The sequence below is a fragment of the Suricata suricatta genome, chromosome 7, assembly GCF_006229205.1.
Source record: "Suricata suricatta isolate VVHF042 chromosome 7, meerkat_22Aug2017_6uvM2_HiC, whole genome shotgun sequence".
NCBI lineage: Eukaryota > Metazoa > Chordata > Mammalia > Carnivora > Herpestidae > Suricata > Suricata suricatta.
This window is the reverse complement of record NC_043706.1, coordinates 94,454,355-94,476,450: the sequence shown is the minus strand read 5'-3', so window position 1 is coordinate 94,476,450 and position 22,096 is coordinate 94,454,355. Positions and strand designations below refer to the sequence as shown.

The window sequence follows — 22,096 nt, the reverse complement described above, 5'->3', positions numbered from 1 at the left end:
TACTGTTTGCTTGCATATCTATGTCCTCATCAATTTTCTCCTCAGAGATTGGGTAATTTCCATCAGTGTTGCAAAGTTTTGTTGTCTATTTGATCTGACTGAACTTTCAGTTGACTAGGCCCCCTTAGATTGGTGGTGGTTTTCATTTTTTTCTTTTTTCTTTTTGTTCTCAATAGGGTTCAAAATTGATCCTGGAGTGCTTTGGGTGACAATATTCAGGGTTGGGGAGGACTCTTCCCACCCATACAACTCCTTCTTGGTCTTTTGTGGACCAGAGAGACCATAAGCACTTCTCTGGTCATTGCTGATGCTAACATTCCCTAGGAAATCCAGAAGTCCAGGAAAACAAAATTCCTCCTAAGACTTGACATCTAAATACTCTGTCTCTCTGAGGTTTTTCTCCAGGCACTCATGCAGCCCATAGTGGTAAATTTATGTCAGACAGTTCCCTCCCCTTGGATGTTTATAGATACCAGTTGCCTGCCCCAGCAGTTAAGTTTAAGACTGAGAAGGTGGTAGACAAAGGAAAGGAGTGTCTTCATATCACCATTTCCCCTCAATCCCTTGTTCCAAGACATTTCACCCCATTGCCTCTACACACATACCTCACTCACATTCTGTTTCTAAAATTTATTTAGGGATAACTCTAGACCTACCCATTATAAGGAAAAACTGGAGTCAACCAATGTAAGCCATTTACAATTAACTAAAAAAATTTTGTTAATTAAAAAAATTACTCAAATGGATCGAGATATAAAAAGCAAATGCTAACAAAAAAGAAAAAAGAAGAAGAAGAAGTGGCATTCTGGATATCAGTAAAAGAAGAATTGAAGGAGAAATGCATTAAAACAACAACAAAAAAGATACTTTACATTGTCAAAAATAATAAAACTGGGCACTGAAGTGATAAAGACAGGTTTCAATCAGTAGGGAGAAAAGTCCAGTGTGAACTGAACTCTGATTTGGACAGAGGTAGGTGGAGGTTTTAAAGGGAGAATTAGGGAGCAGGAAGGGGAATAAGCAGGAGTCCTGTAGATTCAGGGAAGTAAAAACTTATCAGAGTCTATTGATAGATGAATGGATAAAGAACAAGTGGTACATTCTCTCTCTCTCTCTCTCTCTCTCTCTCTCACTCACACACACACACACACACACACACACACACAAACGAACAAAGAAAAAAAGAGACAAAAACCAGACTTTTAAATAAAGACACAAGCTAGAGATGCATGAAATACCTTAAGGAGATTGAGTACACTTAACCTGATGAGCACTGAGAAACGTACAGAGTTGTTGGATCACTATACTGGACACCTGAAGCTAACATAACACTGTATTTTAATTATACTGGAATTTAAATTAAATAAATAAATAATGTTTTTAAATGCTTTAAGTAAAAAATAAAAATAAAGTTCTCATGAAACAAAATTATTTTGACCTACACATATGTTTTTACTACAAATTCAACAAAGTTTTTAAATAAAATTGCATCTTACAATTGAAAACAATATAAAAGTCATATAAATGAGAACAAAAATTGAAGAATTCAAAACAATTTTCAATGTCACATCTTATTTCAGATTTATCAAAATCCTTAATTTTGAGAGATTATACATTTCAGTTTCAAAATAAAAAATATATATATTCTTTTTTTCTAAAAAAAAGATGACATATAAATGCTTTGTGGTATGGCAGAAGTATAAAAAAACACATGCTACCCAGTTATATTTGAATTGCAAATAAAAGAAAAATTTTTATGTATGGTACATACTTAAACTAAGAAATTATTTGTTATCTGCAGTTCAAATATAGCTGGGAACCACAATCTTATTTTTTAAGTCTGGCAACCCTAATTTAGGTGGATTTATTCGCAGGAGAAAATTAAGCATTCAACTCAAGAATCTGGAGGAAAAGCACAACAAAGGAAAGTAGAAAGGAGAATAAAGGCAAAAATTAACAAAATAGAAAAAGAAGACAAAATTAAAACAGTAGGCCCAATTTCAAAAAATGAAAAGTTGGGGTGCTTGGGTGGCTCAGTTGATTAAGCATTCGGCTCTTGATTCACCTGGGGCCATGATCATGTGCTCATGAGATCGAGCCCTGCTTTGGGTTCCACGCTGGGCATGAAGCCTGCTTGGGATCCTCTGTCTCCCTCTCCCTCTGCCCCTCTCCTGCTTGTGCATGCTCTCGCTCGCGCTCTCTCTCTCACTCAAAAAAAAAAAAGAAAGAAAGAAAACTTAGTTCACTGGCAAGAGTAGTAAAATAGGCGAACTTCTGACAAGTCTAGGTGAAAAGAAGAAGCAAATAACATTTGAAACAAAAATAGATATATATAGTCAAAATTTTAAAACAGGATTGTTTTAAATTAGAGTAACTTTATAGTAATAAATTTTAAAGTCAAGATTAAAAGGATTTTCAAAATATAAATTACTAAAATTTGCTTAGGAAGAATGATAAAAGCTGAACAAACAAAAATAGTAGAAGGGAGTTACAAATTATATGTCTAATATACCTTTATTGATTAGATCATTGCTATGCTGTTTAGAATCTTCCACATCATAGGAGCACCTGGGTGGCTCACTTGGTTGTGTTCAATTTCAGCTCAGATCATGAACTCATGGTTTGTGGGTTCAAGCCCTGTGTCAAGCTCTGTGCTGACAGTTCAGAGCCTGAAGCCTGCTTCAGATTCGATGTTCCCCTTTCTCTCTGCCCCTCGTCCACTGGCGCTCTGTCTCTTTCTCTCAAAAATAAGCATTAAAAATTTTTTTAAAAATCTTCGACATCATATGGGGCACCTGGGTGGCTCAGTCGGTTAAGCCTCCGACTTCGGCTCAGGTCAGATCTCACGTTCGTGGGTTTGAGCCCTGCGTCAGGCTCTGTGCTGACAGCTCAGAGCCTGGAGCCTGCTTCCGGTTCTGTATCTCCTTCTCTCTCTGCCCCTCCCTCTCTCATGCTCTGTCTCTCTCTGTACAAAAATAAATAAAACATTTAAAAAATTAAAAAATAAAAATAAAAATAAAAAAGTAAAATAAAATCTTCGACATCATAGAAAAATAGCAATACTTCCCAGCTCATTTTGATGTCTGCATACCTCTTTTACAAAAATTGAACAAGAATGGTGCAAGAAATGTATAGATTAGTCTCATGATCATACCTTTACCGAAAGTTGTTCATTATATCTTGTTTTGGGGAGTGAATTAAAGAGGTCTGTTGTAGAATAGTCGTATAAAGTATTATTACATTGGTATTTTTTAAATACTGTATTTGTGTTTAAATATATGTTTCTTTTATATGTATATCAGTAGGATATACCTTGAAAAAAGGGTCTGGAAAGGTACACATAAAATTGTGGATTGTTTTAAAGGCCTCTTATTATGGATTAAGTATTATTCCAGATGCATTATTTTTTAAATTATATCTTCAGTCTTACATCAAAATACTTACAATACATTCTCCAAACTGACTAATATTTGTAGAATGAAGAAAGACTTAAAGAGAAGAGAAGGCACTTGGGAGATACCAAGCACTTCTGTCCAGTGGTTCTCAAAGAAAACTTCATTCTACAGCCAGGCAGCACAGAAGAAGCAGCTAAATATCGAGAAAAGATCTACTACTTTTCAAGTCCTGAGGCTAGAGAAAAGTTTCTGGAGCATCCTGAGGAGTACGTGGCTCAGAATGAACCATTAAAGGTGAAAACAATACTCCTATTCCAATGCTCACTACTGAGTACTTGTTCAGGGACTTCCTGCCAACCTTCATCATTTTGCTTAATAGTGAAGTCCCTGATCTGGTATTAACAATATGATGAAAATACCTAAGTTCCAAGAAGAACCTTTTGGAATATGCATAAAATAATGATCTATTTTGATTTTTGTAGTAATACCCGTGTCAAACCAACACGTACTATCTGTCTTTTGAGCAGAAGACCCAGCTGACTTTGTTGCTTATACATCAAGGGCCAGCTATGCTGGTCAGTCCCTCTAGAGACTCCAGAGCAGCCTGCTGATCTTAAGACAGGGGGTGAGTGGGAGTCAAGGACTGGTGGACTTCCAGTGGGTTGACCTTTGTAGAAGTGTGGTTACTCAAGTTCACACTCAGAGGCATGATCATAGGGGCAAGTCTGTGCCTGACTTGGTTGACTCTCAGGAGCAAGGGCTTGAAAGAGAGTCTTGTTATACAGCTACAAAGCAATCCATGTGTTCCTAAATTTGTGGTAACACTTTTTATTCTTACTTGTTTATCACCAATCATGAAAGAGCACACCGTGGTAATATTTTATCCATTTAAAAAACAAAGCACACACATAATTGCACCAGCTTTAGACAAGAGCTTTCATTTTTTAATTTTACTTTCTCACCCTGTGATACATGGATGTATATTCTTTCTAGTGTATATGGTATTTTAGTATCTGTTTTTTACTTAACATTATATCAGTGAAGGTTTATATATTTCTACATAGATCTCTTAATGCTTAATCATTTAACATACCATTTTAACATCTAATTGTTTAACATCTAATTGTTAGACATTTTTCACATTATTTTTCATAGTGGGATTTGTCATTGTGGATATGAAATAGTAATTAGGAGATCTTTGGGCATGTCATTCTGTGTTTCTCTTAAATTATTTTATTAGTATAATTCCCTAGCATGGAATTACAAGATCAAAATATACAAATCACAATACATTGTCACTTATACTTTTGAGAACACCAATGCCTTCTTTCTTCTTCTTTTTTAGTTAATTAAGCTCCACACCCACCATGGAGCTTGAACTCATAGCCCTAAGATCAAGGGTCACATGCTCTACCAAGTGAGTCAACCAGGTGCCCTTGACATCAATGCTTTCTTAAACAGAACCTATAGAACATGATTTATAAACTCTTCCAAATAATTTAGGCCACTTCCATGAACTTCAATTTTTATATGGTACCCAGGAGGACCACTAAAATATGTGGATGGTTGTGGCCTCTGACAATGCTGGTGTTGTGAAGTGTCAGTTCAGTCTTAGGGAGAGTAATTACTAAGCCTTATGTTTTCTAAATTACTCAAAATTCCTTTTGTTCCCTCTCTGCCTACCCTACCTCTCTCCTGTGGAAGGCTCCTCCAATAAGAATATGCCTTCTGGGCCCACATGGCTCTGGTAAAACTGTCTGTGGAAGATACTTAGCAGAAAAATTGGGCATTTTTCACATTCAGTTTGAAGAATTTCTTCAAGAAAAACTAATGCTCAAAACTGAAAAGAAAATAGGAACTGAATTTGAAGAAGATTCTGAGGAAGAACAGTTTGAAAAACAAGAACTTGAAGAACTTGCTTATCAGGCCAATGTCAAGATTGAAGAAGAAAATATAAAGAAACCGGTAGTAATATTAATACTCTATTTGCAGATAATTATGCTTACTGGTATTACTTTTGGAAAGTAGAATATAAGCAGCATAAAACTCTCTAAAGTGAATTATGTCATGCTCCCCATATGTTATGTACAAATCTTACTGCTCATCTAGAATACGAAATACCAAGTTTTACATGACTCCAATAAAAATCTGAGTAGCTTTCTCTGACAAGAATGTTTGCAGCATTTATTTGGGACCGTATTATTTGATGTCTGACCTAGACATGTTCTCTGTTTTCTAACAAATATAAAAATGTGCCCTGGTACCAGCAGAGATCTCAAATTATTAATTTCTAATGATGCATCATAAGAAATTTTGTATATCTTTTATATGGTTTTTTCTGGGGTTATAAAGTGAAAGTTCTTAATTTGAACTCATTTTTTTTTAAAAAGAGAGAGCATGTGAATGGAGAAAGGAGGAGAGGGGCAGAGAGAAAGAGAGAGAGAGAGAGAGAGAGAGAATCTTAAGCAGAATCCTTGCTCAGCATGGAGCCTGACACAGGGCTCAGTCTCATGACTGTGATATCATAACCTGAGCTGAAATCAAGAGTCAAATGCTTAACTGACTGAGTCACCCAGACACCCCATTTCTAACTCACTTTTTAACCATTTGTATATAAAAGGTATAGCTAGACCTTTTATTCTCAAATGATCCCCTGTAAATGGACCCGTATAGATTGTATCCCAGATGACTGCCTGGCTCACCCATCCTTTAATCAGTAACTAGGTTGAATAATTATAAGATAAGTGACAAAAATTAGTTAAGCCTTGTGGGTGTATGATATAGATTGAACAAGGTTTTAGCAAAAAGTGATGAGACAGATATCAGAGGCCATGTATGAAAGTCAGTCATGCTAATCACTAGGAACTCCTCTTAGCTATAACATATAATTAATATTTAAAACCATATTAAATATTGATTTAAAGAAAAGAGCTTGGGATGCCTGGATGGCTCAGTCGGTTAAGCCTCCGACTTCAGCTCAGGTCATGATCTCATGTTCATGGGTTCCAGCCCCACATAGGGCTCCTTGCTGACAGCTCACAGCCTGAAGCCTGTTTCAGATTCTGTGTCTCCCTCTCTCTCTCCCTCCCCCTCTCATGCTCTGTCTCTCTCTGTCTCAAAACTAAAGAAAACATTAAAAAAAGATTTAAAAAAAAGAAAAGAGCTCGTACTTTAAAATGCTAACAAGTAGCAGTATTAAAAATAACCTAAGGAAAAAAGATCTCATCCTCATTAACTATGTAATTTATAGATTATTTATTAATACAAAATTAAAAATTTTTGTTTTGTTTTCTGATTTTTGTTTTTAGTCTCCAGAAGTACAATTTACAGAAGAAGAAGAAGCAATCAAATTAAGTCTAATGGAAAATGAGCCATTGCCTCCTGAAATTCTTGAAACAATTCTTTCTGAGTGGTGGCTTCAAGAACCAATACGGTATCTTATTTTATATAGAATTATACAATTATTGATTTTTATTTGCTTTATTCTTAAAAGTTAAAAATATAATCCTGCATAAATTTAAGAATTTTTTTTTTTACTTTCTTGCAAACTAGTGATTGTACACACTAAACATATTTGGGAAATTAGTTTAAAAATACTAATTCCAAGGGCCCTACCCAAAACAACTGAATCAAAAGTTTTAGAAATGTGAGGGTGAGCGGCTCCTTCACCTGGGTGGCTCAGTCAGTTAAGCATCCAGCTCTGCTCAGGTCCTGATTTCATGGTTCATGACTTTGAGCCCCAAGTAGGGGTCTGCACTGATAATGTAAAGCCTCCTGAGGATTTTCTGTCTCTCCCTCTCTCTGTCCCTCCCCTGCACAAGCTTGTGTGCTGTCTGGCTCTCTCTCTCTCTCTCTCTCTCTCTCTCTCTCTCTCTCAAAAATAAATAAATAAACATTGGAAGGAAGGAAGGAAGGGAGGGAGGAAGTGAGGAAGAGTGTGAGGTTGAGACCCAGGCATTGGTAGTTTTGAAAGCTCCCCAGCTGACTCTAATGAGTAAGGTTGGTTTCATGCCCATATTCTAAACTCGTGCACACTAATGATGGACTGGACTCTTTTCCTTACAGCCTTTCAACAATTATACTTAAGCACTTAATATCTGTCCTTAGCATACTTTAAGGAAACTATCCATTTCTTAAAAGCCAGGAACAAGCCTGACCTCAGACAGGACGAATTTAGGAATCTCCAGGCATCAGAGTTTAAAACTTCACCTCAATTTCCTCACCAGAGAAATAGCAAATGCTTATATGGAACCTACTATGTGCCAGGTACAGTTCCATATTTTATTCACATTAGCTTCCTTAACCCTCGCTACCATCCTATGGAATAGAAACTTTTATTATCTCACTTGAAAATAAGGAAACTATATCACAGACAACTGGCTAGTCCCAGTGACCTTCTGGGCACTCTTTTTCACCTACTCTGTGGCATAAATTAGTGAGTGAGATTATTAATCATCAACTTTTATTTTAATTTCCTGTTGCCTAAATTAGATCCTTTGTTGTGATTAACTTGGGCAGGTAGACTGCAACAATGTAGTCAAGGTTATTCCTTGTTAATTTAGCTCCTAGCCTCATACCACAGATCTAAAAAAATTTTTAAACCATATGGATAGGGGCGCCTGGGTGGCTCAGTTGGTTAAGCCTCCGACTTCGGCTCAGGTCAGATCTCACTTTCGTGGGTTCGAGCCCCACGTCAGGCTCTGTGCTGACACCTAGCTCAGAGCCTGGAGCCTGCTTCAGATTCTGTGTCTCCCTCTCTCTGCCCCTCCCCGTCTCATGCTCTGTCTCTCTCTGTATCAAAAATAAAAATAAAACATTAAAAAAAAAATTAAAAAAAAAAACCATATGGATTGAAGAATTAAAAGTAAAAAGTGAAATTGTAAAAAGCCTAAATAAAACAGCTATTATGCAACCATTAAAATGTATTTGATGAAGAATTTGTAATAGTATAACAAATGTTATTATATAAAAAGTACAAAGTTATTTATAATAGCAAGGTGGACACACGAGGATCAAATTTCAGGGAAACAAAACAAAATGTCAGTAATCTCTGGGATATGAGGTTATGTACAGTTTTACCCTTTTTCATGCTTTTTTATATTTATTTATTTTTATTTATTTAAATTCAAATTAGTTAATATACAGTGTAGTCTTGTCTTCAGGAAAAGAACCCATGATTCAGCTCTTACATATCACACCCAGTGCTCATCCTGAAAAGTGACCTCCTTAATGCCCATCACCCATTTAGCCCACCCCTCCACCCACCCCCACCTCCAGCAACCCTCAGTTTGTTCTCTGTATTTTAAAGTCTCTAACGGTTTGCCTCTCTCTGTTTTAATCTTAATTTTCCTTTCTTTCCCCTGAGTTCCTCTGTTGAGTCTCAAATTCAATGTATCAGAGAAATCATATGATATCTGTCTTTCTCTGACTGATAGTGAGATGTGTTGCTTTTATAACCAGGAAAAAAATCAACATATTTTAAAAAGGCTATTGCATGAGTCCTAGAGAGAGAGAATAAGGGCCTGAACTTAGATATAATAGTAGAAATGGAAATGTGGGTACAGAAGAGGACGTGTCAGGGCTTTGCTCTTATGTGAGGGGCGCAAGACAGAATTAGGGGAGCTGTTTGGCTCCTGAATACCAGTCAGAAGCCAGAGCAGTGTGGAAGGGTAACACGATCATGCTTGCTGACAGGATGATACATATATAATTCCTGAAGGGCACTGTGATGAAGAGATTAAGCAGCTTTTGGAAAATTCTGAATTGAAACTTAAAAGAGAACCTGGGTATAGAGGTAGAGATTTAGAAGTCATTGACAAAGAAATGACAGGTAAAGCCGTAGGGGTGAAAATGTTCCTCACAGAAGAGACTATGCTGAAGGCATCTCTAAAGAAAAAGGCATACATCTTACAGCCAAAGTATAAACATCTGCCCACTTAAGAATATGAGAAACATTTAAAAATATCAGGTAAGGACTCAAACTGTCAAATGATCATAAAAGTCCTGTTCCTATTAGGAAGAAAACATATTTAAATATAAATACCTAAAACAAACCCCATTTTTAAAGTTTATTTATTTTGAGAGAGACAAAGACAATGTGAGTGGCAGAGGGGTAGAGAGAAAGAGGGAGTGAGGGAGAATCCCAAGCAGACTCCGCACTATCAGTGCAGAGCCTGATGTGGGGCTCGAACTCAGGAAACTGTGAGATCATGACCCAAGCCGAAATCGAGAGTCAGACACTTAACCAAATGAGCCACCCAGACACCCCAAACAAACCCAATTTTAGATAAACAGGATAAACTCTCATTCAGAAGTGGACCAATATTGACTCTCTCAAATAAACAAAGCCAAGTTCTTAAAGCCTGATTGTTTTATAAATATTCCATAATGAAAATGTAGTCACATTACAGTTAGTTTTCTGATTTTTACAGTTTCATCATACCTGGGCAGTTTTATAATTCTATTTGAATATAATCATCTTATACATATGAGCCAGGATACATACATTAATCATTATCATTGATTACAAGGGGACCCAGGGAAGAGAGTGCAAACTGTTTCATGAGAGGAAGCATCACTAGAAGAAACTTTTTGTAGAAACTACAAAAAGGTGGATTCCCACTAAAGGTGGGCTGGCCAAACCCACCTTCACATAAAGGGTGACACAGTCATTAGGGTGGGCACTCCCCCCAAGCAGAGAACTGATTTTCTATTCATTTTTCATCAAATATTAAGACTACTTACAATTTAAGAGAACATACCCATACATTACTATAAGTATGAAATATTACCATTTTAATTTACTTCAGTATATTCAGAAGAAACACCGTGTCTACACAAGTAGCAATATTAAAAGAAATAAAAGATACTACAGTAAATTTTTAAGACTATTCATTGCACATCTTATATAAAGTTGTGATTTATTGTTTTTTATTTTAAATATTTACAATAGTATTTTAAGTAAATAAATTATGAAATTTCCATCCAGTTCCACAGGTTTTATATTAGATGGCTTCCCACGATATCCTGATGAGGCCCTGTTTCTGGGGGAACATGGGTTTTTCCCAGATGCTGTTGTTTTAATACAAGTGGATGATGAAGATGTTTCTGATCGCCTCCTTCCTTCCAAAATTGAAAAGTGGAAACTGAAACAACAGAAGAAATTAGAAAGGAAAAAACTCATCAAAGAAATGAAGGCAAAAATCAAGGTACGTATCCAACAAAAAAAAATATGGGAGTAAATTCAGCACCCATTCAATTTATAAACAAAAATGTAGTTTTCCAATTTTAATGCCACAGTCAATATGAAGACACTTTTTATCAAATATTAGAACTCTTTATGGGGCACCTGGGTGGCTCAGTCAATTAAGCATCTGACTCTTCATTTTGGCTCAGGCCGTGATCTCACGGTTTGTAAGTCTGAGCCGCAAATAGGACTCCATGCTGAGGGCAGAGCCTGCTTGGGATCCTCTCCCTCCCTTTCTCTGTGCCCCTCCCCCACTCACTTGTGCTCTTTCTCTCTCTCAAAATAAATAAATGTTAAAAAAAAAAAAAAAGACTATTTACAACTAAAGAGTTAAAAATTACTTGAGGCTTATGTGACTTTTCAATGTGTTAATGCTTTTCCTTCCAAGGCAGATAAAATTCAAACTAGTGGTAGCACCAAAATATCCCTACACCAGACACAAAAGCAAAGTGGGAGAGGCAGCAGAATTAAACTTCTATGAAATGATGACACTATCCATCAAGGCCATGTTGGCCTATAGTAAAACAAATCTGTATAATGGTTTAGAACATCTTTTCTAAAACTGTAATCTGAGGAGTATTACATAAAATCTTCAAAAGTTCATAGAGAAGCCAGCAATTCTACTTCTAGGAATCTAACAGAAATGCAAACAGATTCACATAAAAATTGATATATAAATGTTCATAATCGCATTATTCATAGCAGCCAAAATGTAAACACCACCCAATATCCATCAACTGATGAATGGATAAGCAAAATGTGATGGACATCCAGATAGGGGACCCTGGGTTCCCACCCGACATGTCAACATAAGAACCCCCTGAATTCACCTCCTCCCACAGACACACTGAATCCGCAGCTACACCCGAAGCAGTTCCTTCTGAAAGAAATCCAGAAACCAGCTGAATGACTCCTACACGATGGCAAATGAGAAAACACCCATATCATCCACATCAAAACAGCTGCTGCCTGAAAGGCCAGCTTCCAATCAGCCTGTGCTGTCAGCTATCCTCCCCTTTGGGACATTGACAGGTTGCAGCCACCGTCAACTACTGGGACCTACTGAGAACAAAGAAAGTAGGTCAGACAATCACACAGGTTATAGAGACAGCCAAGAATTCAGTCTAGGCTGACTGATAAGATTTACCTCCTACAGAAGACCACTCAATGAAGATCAGGAGATGCAACTCTTTGTCTAATGTGCAGAAAGCAACACAGAGTCAAAGAAAATTAAGAAATAGAGGATTCATTTCAAATAAACACTCCAGAAATAGATAAGTGATCTGCCTGATAAAGAGTTCAAAATAATGTTCATAAAGATGCTTACTGAGATCAGAAGAACAATGCATGCACAGAGTGAGAATTTCAACAAAGAGATAGAAAAGTACCAAACAGAAATCACAGAGCTGCAGAACGCAATAACTGAACTGAAAATTTACATAGAGGGGTTCAATAGCAGACTGGACACATAGATCAATGGAACAGAACAGAGAATCCAGAAATAACCCCATGCATATAGTCTCAAGTAATTTATAAGAATGGAGCCAAAGATTTATGGTGGAGAAAAAAATAGTCTATAAAGCAAATGCTGAGAAAACTGGACAACCATACACAAAAGAATAAAACTATCCTATATTTATTATGCACAAAAATCAACTTAAAATTGATTAAAGACGTGAACATAAGACCAGAAACTGTAAAACTTCTAAAAGAAAACATAGGGGGAAGCACTTTGACATTTGTCTTAATTATTTTTTTGCATTTGAGACCAAAAGCAAAAGTCAACAAATGGGGACTATATCAAACTGAAAGACTTCCGCACAACAAAGGAAACCATTAATGACATGAAAACTTAATCAACTGAGTAAGAAGAAATTTTTACGAATCACATCTGATTTGCATCGGATAAGGAGTTAAAATCCACAATATCTAAAGAACTTGAATAGCCATCAATGCAAAAAAAAAAAAAAAAGCCTATCTGATTAAATACTTGATTGAAAATCTGAAAAAAATTCAAAGGCTCTGAATAGACATTTTTACAGAAAAAGACATACAAATGGTCAATAGAAACATGAAAGGTCCCTAATCTTTCAGGGAAATGCAAATCAAAATCACAGTGAGAGATCACCTCCTGTTAGAATGGGTGTCCTCAAAAGACAAGAGATAACAAATGTTTGCTAAGTTATGGAGAAAAGGAAACTTTTTGCACTGATGGTAGGAATAAAAACTGGTGCAACCACTGGGGGAAATAGTATGGAAGTTTCTCAAAAATTTTAAAATAGAACTACCATGTAATCCAGCAATCCTACTTCTGGGTAAGTATCCACAGGGAGTGAAAACAGGGTATCTGCACCTCCATGTTAATTGAAGCACTATACATAGTACGCAAAACATGAGAGCAATCTAAGTGTCTGTCGATGGATGAATGGATAAAAAAGATGTGTTCATATGTACAATGAGATACTATTCAATGATGAAAAAGAAGGAAATCCTGCCATGTGCAACAACATGAATGGACCTTGAGGGCATTATGCTAAGTGAAGTAAGCCAGATAGGGAAAGATAAATGCTGCATGGCATCACTTATATGAGGAATCTAAAAAAAAAAAATCAAATTCATAGATACAGAGAGTAGAAAACTGGTTGCCAGGGGCTGAGGGGTGGGGGAAATAAAGAGAAATTGGTAACAGGTACAAACTTTCAGCTATTAAACTCATAAGATCTGAGGATTTAATGTATAACACAATGATTATAGTTGATAGTACTGAATTGTATAATCAAAATTTGCTAATAGAGTAGAATTTAAATGTTGCTAAAAATATGTGAGGTGATGAAAGTGTTCATTAATTAAGTGGGAGGAGTCCTTTCACTATGTGTGCATAGTTCAAATCATCACAATGTACACTTTACATATCTTAAAATTTGATAAGGCTTGAATGAATGAATGAATAAGAATGAATGAAAGAAGTGAATGAGTAAGTGGTATATCTATATAATATTGATACTATTTACTATTAAAAAAGAATGAACTACTGATATACCCTACAACATGGATGAAATCATTATGCTTGGTGAAAGAAGCCAGCCTCCCCCCAAAAAATACATACTATATGATTCATTCCATTTATAAGACATGTCTTGAAAGAGTGAATCTATAAATCTGGGCTGGGGTGAAAAGAATGGGGCTTTCAGATCTGGAACGAGGAAGACTAAGATGTGACATGAGAGTTGTGTTAAGTAATTTAAAGGGCTTTCATGCTGAAGAGAGCCTGTAGTTGTCCCATAGGGGCCACAGCAAAGGAACTACTAAGGGTAGGAGGAAAATACAGGGAAACGTATGTCATTATTAGTAAGAGTTTAAAAAAAATAACCCAAGATTGAAGGTAAGAGCTACTCATCAATAGATAAGCTAGTCAATTCCAATTCTGAGATACAATGACTTAAATTATTTTAATATATTATGAGGCTATTATATTCTATTAGAATGATAAAAGATTATTTAAAAATTTTTAAGTTTATTTATTTTGAGAGAGAGAGACTGTGAGCGAGAGAGGGGGAGAGAGAGAGAGAGTCCCAAGAAAGCTCCAAGCTGTCAGCACAGAGCCTGACATGGGGCTCAAACCCATGAACCATGAGATCACGACCTGAGCCAAAATCAACAGTTGGATGCTTTACTGACTGAGCCACCCAGATGCCCCTAGATAATCAAACATTTTTAACAAATAAGTTCCAACTATTTCCCTATTTCTCCATATATATAATCTGTGTAATTACCAAAGAAAACTAACAGATAATATGTTCAAAAAGGAGTTCTAAAGTGTGTAGGAAGAGGGGCAGCCCCCAAATGTTGTTTATCCCCCAGAGAAAAATGGCTGATCAAAAGAAAGCTACAAAGATATAGTAACATAATTACCACCATCACATGCTTTTCTGGAAGGTTCACCATCCTTCCATCCAAATGCTATTCCCACCTTGGGAAAAAAATATGTACATTAATACACAAAAAGTAATTTTATCCATTAAAAATTTTCAATGTCTCCTTCTTTAACAGGATGATATGATTTCTAAAAGAAGGGCTGAACTTATAGCAGAGAGAGAAAAAAAACAGAAAATGGAGGTAAGTAAATAAACTTGCTGCTTTAAAAAGAAAAGAATATCCCTAATACAATGTTTATATATGATATATATTTTTTATATATCAACACTATAAAATAAAAAGATGCAGAGTAAAAGTCTTGAGGGGCACATGGGTAACTCAGTCAGTTGAGCATCTGACCCTTGACTTTGGCTCAGGTCATGATCCCAGGGGCGTGGGATAGAGCCTCGCTTTGGGCTCCATGTTGAGCACGGAGCCTGATTAAGATTCTCTATCTCCCTCTGACCCTCTTCCCCTGCTCACTTTCTTTCAAAAACAAAAATAATTTAAATAAGAAAAAGTCTTGAAATAAGTACACAGTTTAAGTACAAGTACTAAGATTATATATCACTGCTTTTCTTTATTCTTTACGTTATTCTGTAATTGTTTACAGTGACCCTTTATTATTTTTATAATTAAAAAATGAACATTTTTAAAGGAAAGGAAACCACTAAGGAAGTTTAAATAATAGAATTCAAAGTATAATACTACATTAAACTATGCTTCTTTTGGATTTTCACTTTTGCCTTCCAGCCTTCCAGCCCATGCACAGGGAGACAGGCTGGGAGCCTGGGACTGAGGTCTAGACAGAGAGGCTGTCAAGCTGTGCCGGAACTAAAATATAGATTATCCTGAGATAAAGAATGGAATGAGGCAGCTCCGGTGAGCCCTTAGACTCATATATTGTGCAGGATGCTCAATACAGCTCCTTTTCTCCATCTGCTGATTTTTTAAAAAGATAAACATTGAAGATTGTGGATTTTGTTTTGTTTGGAGAGGAACTATTCCCAAAATGACTTAGCCTACCCCAGTGCTACAGCCAAGCTTACTCAGGGGTGCAGAATTTAAAGAGGAAGCGTGATGAGACACACTAGTTCTGTGAAGTTTCCTGGGGCTCATATGTATGCAGCTTACAAGTAATCCCTGTAACCGGGGCAAACAATAAGATGGTCCTGCCTGTCCCATTTCCTTCTGGCCTAAAGCACCCAGGACCATCTTTTCAGCACTGACTCTCAAGACCTGATTTCCATTTGTATAAAAATGTTCAACCCAACAAGGTGAAGTCAACAAGAGGAAGAACAGAAAATAGGACTTGCTGCACATGCAACCGTACTCCCCCCTGGTTTGGACATGTACGAGGGCCTGCTGATACAGAACAACTGTACCTCTGGGTCAAAACATTGCATAATAGGGGCCAGGACAATTGTTTCCTTATCCAAACACAACCAAAAGTAGGTCTAAAATCATTCGACTGGGGAAATTACCGCACCATCCAAGGAACAAGAACCCGCCTCTCCATTATTTGCCATAATCTTCACTTATTCCTTCAGCCAGTCAGCCTGTCCATCGGCAAACCTTAATTAAGCACTCACTGCATACTTGACACTATTCAGACACTAGAGAATGAACCACAAATAAAACTGACAGAAGTTTCTGGCCTCATTCTACTGTTCATTCCTTGACCAAACATGTCCTGAAATTCTCTGTTCAAGGAGTCATGCTGATGTTTAGGATAACAGAAAAAACAAAAAACAAACCAAAACAAAAAAAGAAAAGCTAGGCATCCTAACCTGGGCTCAAGCACAGGCCTTTAGCCCCTGGGAATCTCTAGTGGCCCCCTTAAGAATCACCCTAATTGTCTCAGCAACATATTACCAAAGGAGTCCAGACTTTGGGGTTGAGCTGACCTAAATTGGTGTCCTTTCTCCAGTTCTTGCTGAATTAGTTCATTGCTGGCTCTCCAGTGCCTCACATAGTGCTGACACACCAGTTGTTTTGTTGCTGTTGATTAACCTTGAGCAGATTTCTTTATCTCTCTGAACTTAGGCTTTTTCATTGTAAAATGGAACAAAATTAATAATATCTAGTTTCCTGAATTAATAATACTTTAATTTCCCTTCTTTCCTATTCTTTAGTTAAGTCTGCTTTTTATTAAGAAAATCCGTTTTCATGGGGCACCTGGGTGGCTCAGTGGATTAAGCACTGACTTCGGCTCAGGTCATGATCTTGCAGTTTGTGGGTTTGAGCCCCACATTGAGCTCTGTGCTGACAGCTCAGAGCCTGAAGCCTGCTTCAGATTCTGTGTCTCCCTCTCTCTCTACCCTTCCCTAGCTTGTATTCTCTCTCTCTCTCTCTCAGAAAAAAATAAACATTAAAAATTTAAAAGAAAATCAGTTTTCAGGATAAATTTTAAATGTCCTTGATTTATCATTTTTCTATTTGTTAATAGAATGAATGGTGAGATTTCTTACTATTTTTCATTCAAAAATTCAATATACTATCTTATAAATTAAGTAGTGTTTTTAATGTTTATGTATTTATTTTGAGTGAGAGAGAGCACACAAATGGGGTAAGGGCCAAGGAAGAGAGAGAATCCCAAGCACTGTCAGCACAGAGCTCAGTGGGGGTTCACACACCATGACCTGAGCTTAAATCAAGAGTTGGGCGCTTAGCCAGCTGAGCCACCCAGGTGCCCAAAAGTAGGTTTTTAAAAGTTAGCTCTCCCAAGGCTTAATCTTTCACAAAATTGGCTATGTATCTCACACAATTAATTTATACAAACTGACTTTGGGAAGATAATTCCTGAGATTTTTGATGAATCAAAGATGAAAACTGTGTATTGATTGAGTGTTTAAAATTTCTTTGATGAGAATTTTATTTGTCCTGCTACTGCCTCTGACAAAGAAAGACGAAACAAAATGTAGTGCGTCAGAGTTCACACAGTGTGACTGCTGTAGCCAGTTAGCGTGATGTCCTGACTCTATACAGAGCCTGGAGCTTGCTCTCAAAAGTACAGAACCAGAGGTCTCCTCATTTGCCTTTGATGAGAAGGCATGAATCACCTTTTCACAATGAATTAGGGAGCCACATACAAAGAAAGCCCCTCCCAGGTTTGTCTTCTCATCCTTCACAAAACTCATTGTCCTTACTGTCTGAATTTTTTGCAGCAGATAACACATTTCTTTAACATTAGAAATTATCTTGGTCTCAAGGGGGCTACTTGCATTAATTTCATAGGAAAATGTCGCCATCTTGTGGAACTTTACTCACCAAGTGTGACTGATGAGTAATCTACAAACCAACCCCTTCACATAGAGATTTAGTTTGCATACCTCCCAGCTCCTCAGAGGCCTTGCTTTTGCTCTTCTCCCTTGCTTCAGAATCTCTGCCCTCTTCTGGTCCACTGGCTCCTTCTCTAGTGCCTCAGTCTCTTCTATCAAGTTGTGGGGAGCCACAGACCGGAGAAAGGCAGAAGGAGCCAGGATAATGAGCCAGGGCTGCAAGGCAGCAGAATTGTGAGGGACTACACCCAGCTGAATAGTTAATAGAGATATAAATACCCTAAGTACTAAGGGGAAACCAAAGTCAGGGTCCAAATGATGTTGAAACAAGATTAAGGACCAAGCAGCAGGCCAAGACCATCCTTGAGGCCTTCTAGGGAGAAGGCACAGTGCATAGACCTGAAGGTCTATGTGCAGAGAGCACTTTAGGATGGAACAGAAAGCAAAGGTGTAGGGAGGTGGGCTGGGGGTGGGGTATACGGGTTGGGGATTGAGTTCTTTTTCAGCTTTTATTTAAATTCTCATTAGTTAACATACAGTACAATATTAATTTCAGGTGTACAATATAGTGATTCAACACTCCGGTAATCTCCCCCTCCTTAATCCCCGTCACCTATTTAACCCATCCCCCCCCACCCACCTCCTTTGGATTGAGTTTTAAGGTTTTGAAAACAAATTGTTTGGAATAGTGTCTCAAAATCCAGATTTAGAAGGCAACTTCACCCCCGTGTGTAGTAAGGGAATCTAGAGTCTGATTGACATGCATCTGTTTGTGGGAAGACCCAGAACTCTGACAAGTCTTTCACTTCTCCTCTTTCTATTTCTGCCTGTCTCATTTCCTCCCTGGTCGTAAACATTCTGATTATAATCTCCACTCCCCTCCTGGCATAACCTCCTCCTCAGTTATAGCCTTGGCCCTACTTTCTGATACAGATAGAAAGTTATGAGAAAGTTCACCCCAAATCTAGCCCTGTTTCTTGGAGATCATGAATTTTGTTTTCTGTTATCCCCTTTCTTTTTTTCTTTTCCCTTTCCAGCCTTCTCTGGGATTGGTTGAATTATTCTAGAAATCCATTTTTATTTATCTTTTGGCTTTTTAGTTATACCTCTATGTATATTACTTGTTTAGTGATTACTCTCTATTACATATACATCCTTACCTTTTCCCACTCTACTTAGAGTCAATATTATTCCATGTAATATTGTAGAAATCTGTGATGTATAAGTCTGTTTACACCCACCAATGTCCTTTGAGGCTCTAGTGGTCATTTGTTTTAACAACCAAGTGGTTATAAACTCCATAAGAAAAAAAATATGTGGTTTTTGTTTTAAATATTCATATATATTTTAAATATACTGAGAGGAAAATAAGTCTTCTTTTACATTTATCCAGATATTTAACCTCTTCTGTTGTCTTTTATTCGTTCCTCTGGTGTGATGGAAACCAGAGGGACGAGAAGAATGTGGTCATCTGAATTGTTTTCCTCTGTGATTTTTTCTTGGCTGCTTTCAAGATGTTCTTTGTATCTTTTTCAATGGTGTGATTATGATATGTCTACGTGTCATTTTCTTTATATTTATCTGGTTTGGGGTTCACTAAGCTTCTTTAATCTATAAATTTATGTCTTTCACTAAACTGCGGGAAGCTTTGGACATTATTTCTCCAAATATTTTTTTCTGCTCTGCTTGCTCTCTGTCTCCTTCCGAAAACCAACTTCACACAGGTTAGGTCATTCACTTTCGTTCCACATGTTCTCAGGGTTGTTCATTTCTTCAATCTGTTTTCTCTTCTTTAAGTTTAATAATTTCTTTTAATCTATCTTCAAATTCACTGATTCTTTCCTTTGTCATCTCCAGTATTAAATCCATCTGATGTTTTTTTTCATTTCCAATATTGTTTTTTTTTAGTCCTAATTTCCATTTTGGTTTGTTTTTGTATTTTTTATTTCCCTCCTGATATTTCCTATATTTTCATTTATTATGAGTGTATTTTCCTCTTCTTCACTGGTCATAGGGATCACAACTGCTTTAAAGTTCTTGTTTTGTAAGTCTAGCACCTGGAGTGGGTATTTGTTGATATCATTTCTTATGAGAATGGGTCATGTCTCATGATCCTTTATATTTTGAATACTTTTGGATTATTATAATTTTTGAATTATGAATATTATGTTGTATAGTTCTTGAATTTTGTTAATATAGCTCCAAAGGGTGTGTTTGTTTTAGCAGGCAATTTACTTGGTAAGACTAAGCCTGTAAACTCGGTTATACTGACAATTCAATTTATCTTGTTCTCCAACAGTCCACATGTGCATGGTTCAGAGATGCGGGAAGTCTTGACAAACTAGATTTGCTGTTCCTTTCTCCGGTTCTCTCACCTCTGGAGTTTACCCTCACTCCCCTGTGTCCTGGTTGTGTCTCCTTCCCCTGGTGGCTCCAGCTGGAAAGACACCGAAGTTTCCTCTCAGAATTTTAGTCCCCCTTACCACCACCGCTCTAATAGAGGCTGCCCTGTGAGCAAGGGCACAAAATCAGAGAACTCACACTTAACCAACTGCTCACTCCAAGTTTTTGCTGCTCTGCAAAATCTGCCTTTGTTCCCTCTCCAGAGCCTCTTAAATGAGAAAAAGTGTGTGTTTGTGCATTGGGGTGGGGAGGGGTTTATGGTTATTATCTTCTAGAGGCTAAATTAACTTATTCCTTCATACTGGAGGCAGATCTCTGAGACCATGAATTTTAGAAGATGTACCTCTTAACATAAGGTCTAAAAGATATAATCTATCAGAAAAAAAAACAAGCACTGCTTCAAAAGATCAAGTTGCCATTTATGGAAAAATAAAAACTTTTTTCCCTAGGAAGAATTAACCTGTGTTCATTTTTAGGATATTAACCTTTAAAAAAATTCAACATTGTACTGTAAGGATGCAGATTTGATTCGGGTTTCCCCTCTGACCTTGAAGGCCAGCTAACACCATTAACATTTCTGGGGGCAGGCCTAAAGATGGAGGTTAAGACTAGTCACGCCCTACCTGAGGGTCCCAGTCACGCCCTACCTGGGGGTTCTGGGTCCACTCTGTAATTGGTTAAAGTTACTGTCAATGAAGTGATGCTATAATGATTGGACCCCTGTACCTGTGTCACAATTTCCTGTAACTCCTCCTTCCCAAACTCATAAAAGGCCCTGCCCCACCATGTTTGGGGCTCGCTCCACGTGGATCCACTGTGTTGTTGAAGTCTGTGAGCCCGACTTTAGGCTGGCCGGCCCTAAATTCGTAATAAAGCCCTTTGCTTTTGCATGCGTGCTTCGGCCTCCCCGGCGGTCTCTGGTTTCTGGGGGCAATATTAAAATCTGGGCATAACAGTACTAAAGACACTAGTGAAAGTAATACAAGAAGGAAAAGAAACAGCATACATGTTGAAAAGTAAGGACAGAACTGATTATGTGCATATAATTTGATTACCTAGAAAGTCCAGGAGAATTAACTGCACAAATATTATTTAAGGCTGCCCCAACAGCTCCTTATGTAACAATGACATCTCCCATGAAGAAAAAACAAAGACAATTTCTAAAGCAAACAATCTGCCTAGAAGGTAATAGGTGCCAGGAGTGTTGGTTGGTACCCTCCATCTTTTGGAGCAACATCCAACCTGCCCGCCTCTTCTCATTGTCACATCTCAAATGGAAGCATGATACAGCCTGCCTGCCTCACATACCCAGAGCTGGCAGTTGCTCTGAATTAGGCAACTTGGTCCTCCATACATAAAAGTGGATGAACCACCAAGGATTACCATACACTTGAGAAAAATTATCAACACAAAGGAACAACAAGATGAACAAACAGAACAATTGACCCTAAAATAAATAGGTAATTCAAAAAACCTTACTAAACATTTAAAAATTCCAGTCTGCCTTAGAAAATTCAAGAATTTGTATCCATAAAACAAAAACAGGGTGCTATGAAAAATCAGAAGGCAAAAAGTTCATGGAAGCTAAAATATATAATGTAAATTAAATGAATCAAAAGTTTAACAGAGGGGTGCCTGGGTGGCTTGATGTTGGTTAACCATCTGATGTGGGCTCAGGTCATGATCTCACAGTTTGGGGTCAAGCCCCGCATAGCTCTTTCAGCACAGAGCCCACTTCCGATCCTTTGTCCCCTAGTCTCTCTGCCCCTCCTCCACTTGCATGGATGCTTATGCTCAAACACATGCTCTCACTCTAATTTTTTTATTTTTTATTTTTTTCCTCCATAATATTTTAT

At 37.4% G+C, this 22,096-nt stretch overlaps 1 protein-coding gene across 1 annotated transcript in view; it reads left to right on the top strand.

The window, feature by feature from the left end:
* Positions 1-22,096, top strand: part of AK9 (adenylate kinase 9) — a 107,335-nt gene that overhangs the window by 57,064 nt on the left and 28,175 nt on the right. The window contains exons 23-27 of the mRNA XM_029943204.1: positions 3,477-3,689; positions 5,100-5,360; positions 6,704-6,828; positions 10,384-10,603; positions 14,692-14,757. Coding sequence (XP_029799064.1) covers positions 3,477-3,689; positions 5,100-5,360; positions 6,704-6,828; positions 10,384-10,603; positions 14,692-14,757 — 885 coding nt within the window. The remainder of the gene's footprint in view (positions 1-3,476; positions 3,690-5,099; positions 5,361-6,703; positions 6,829-10,383; positions 10,604-14,691; positions 14,758-22,096) is intronic.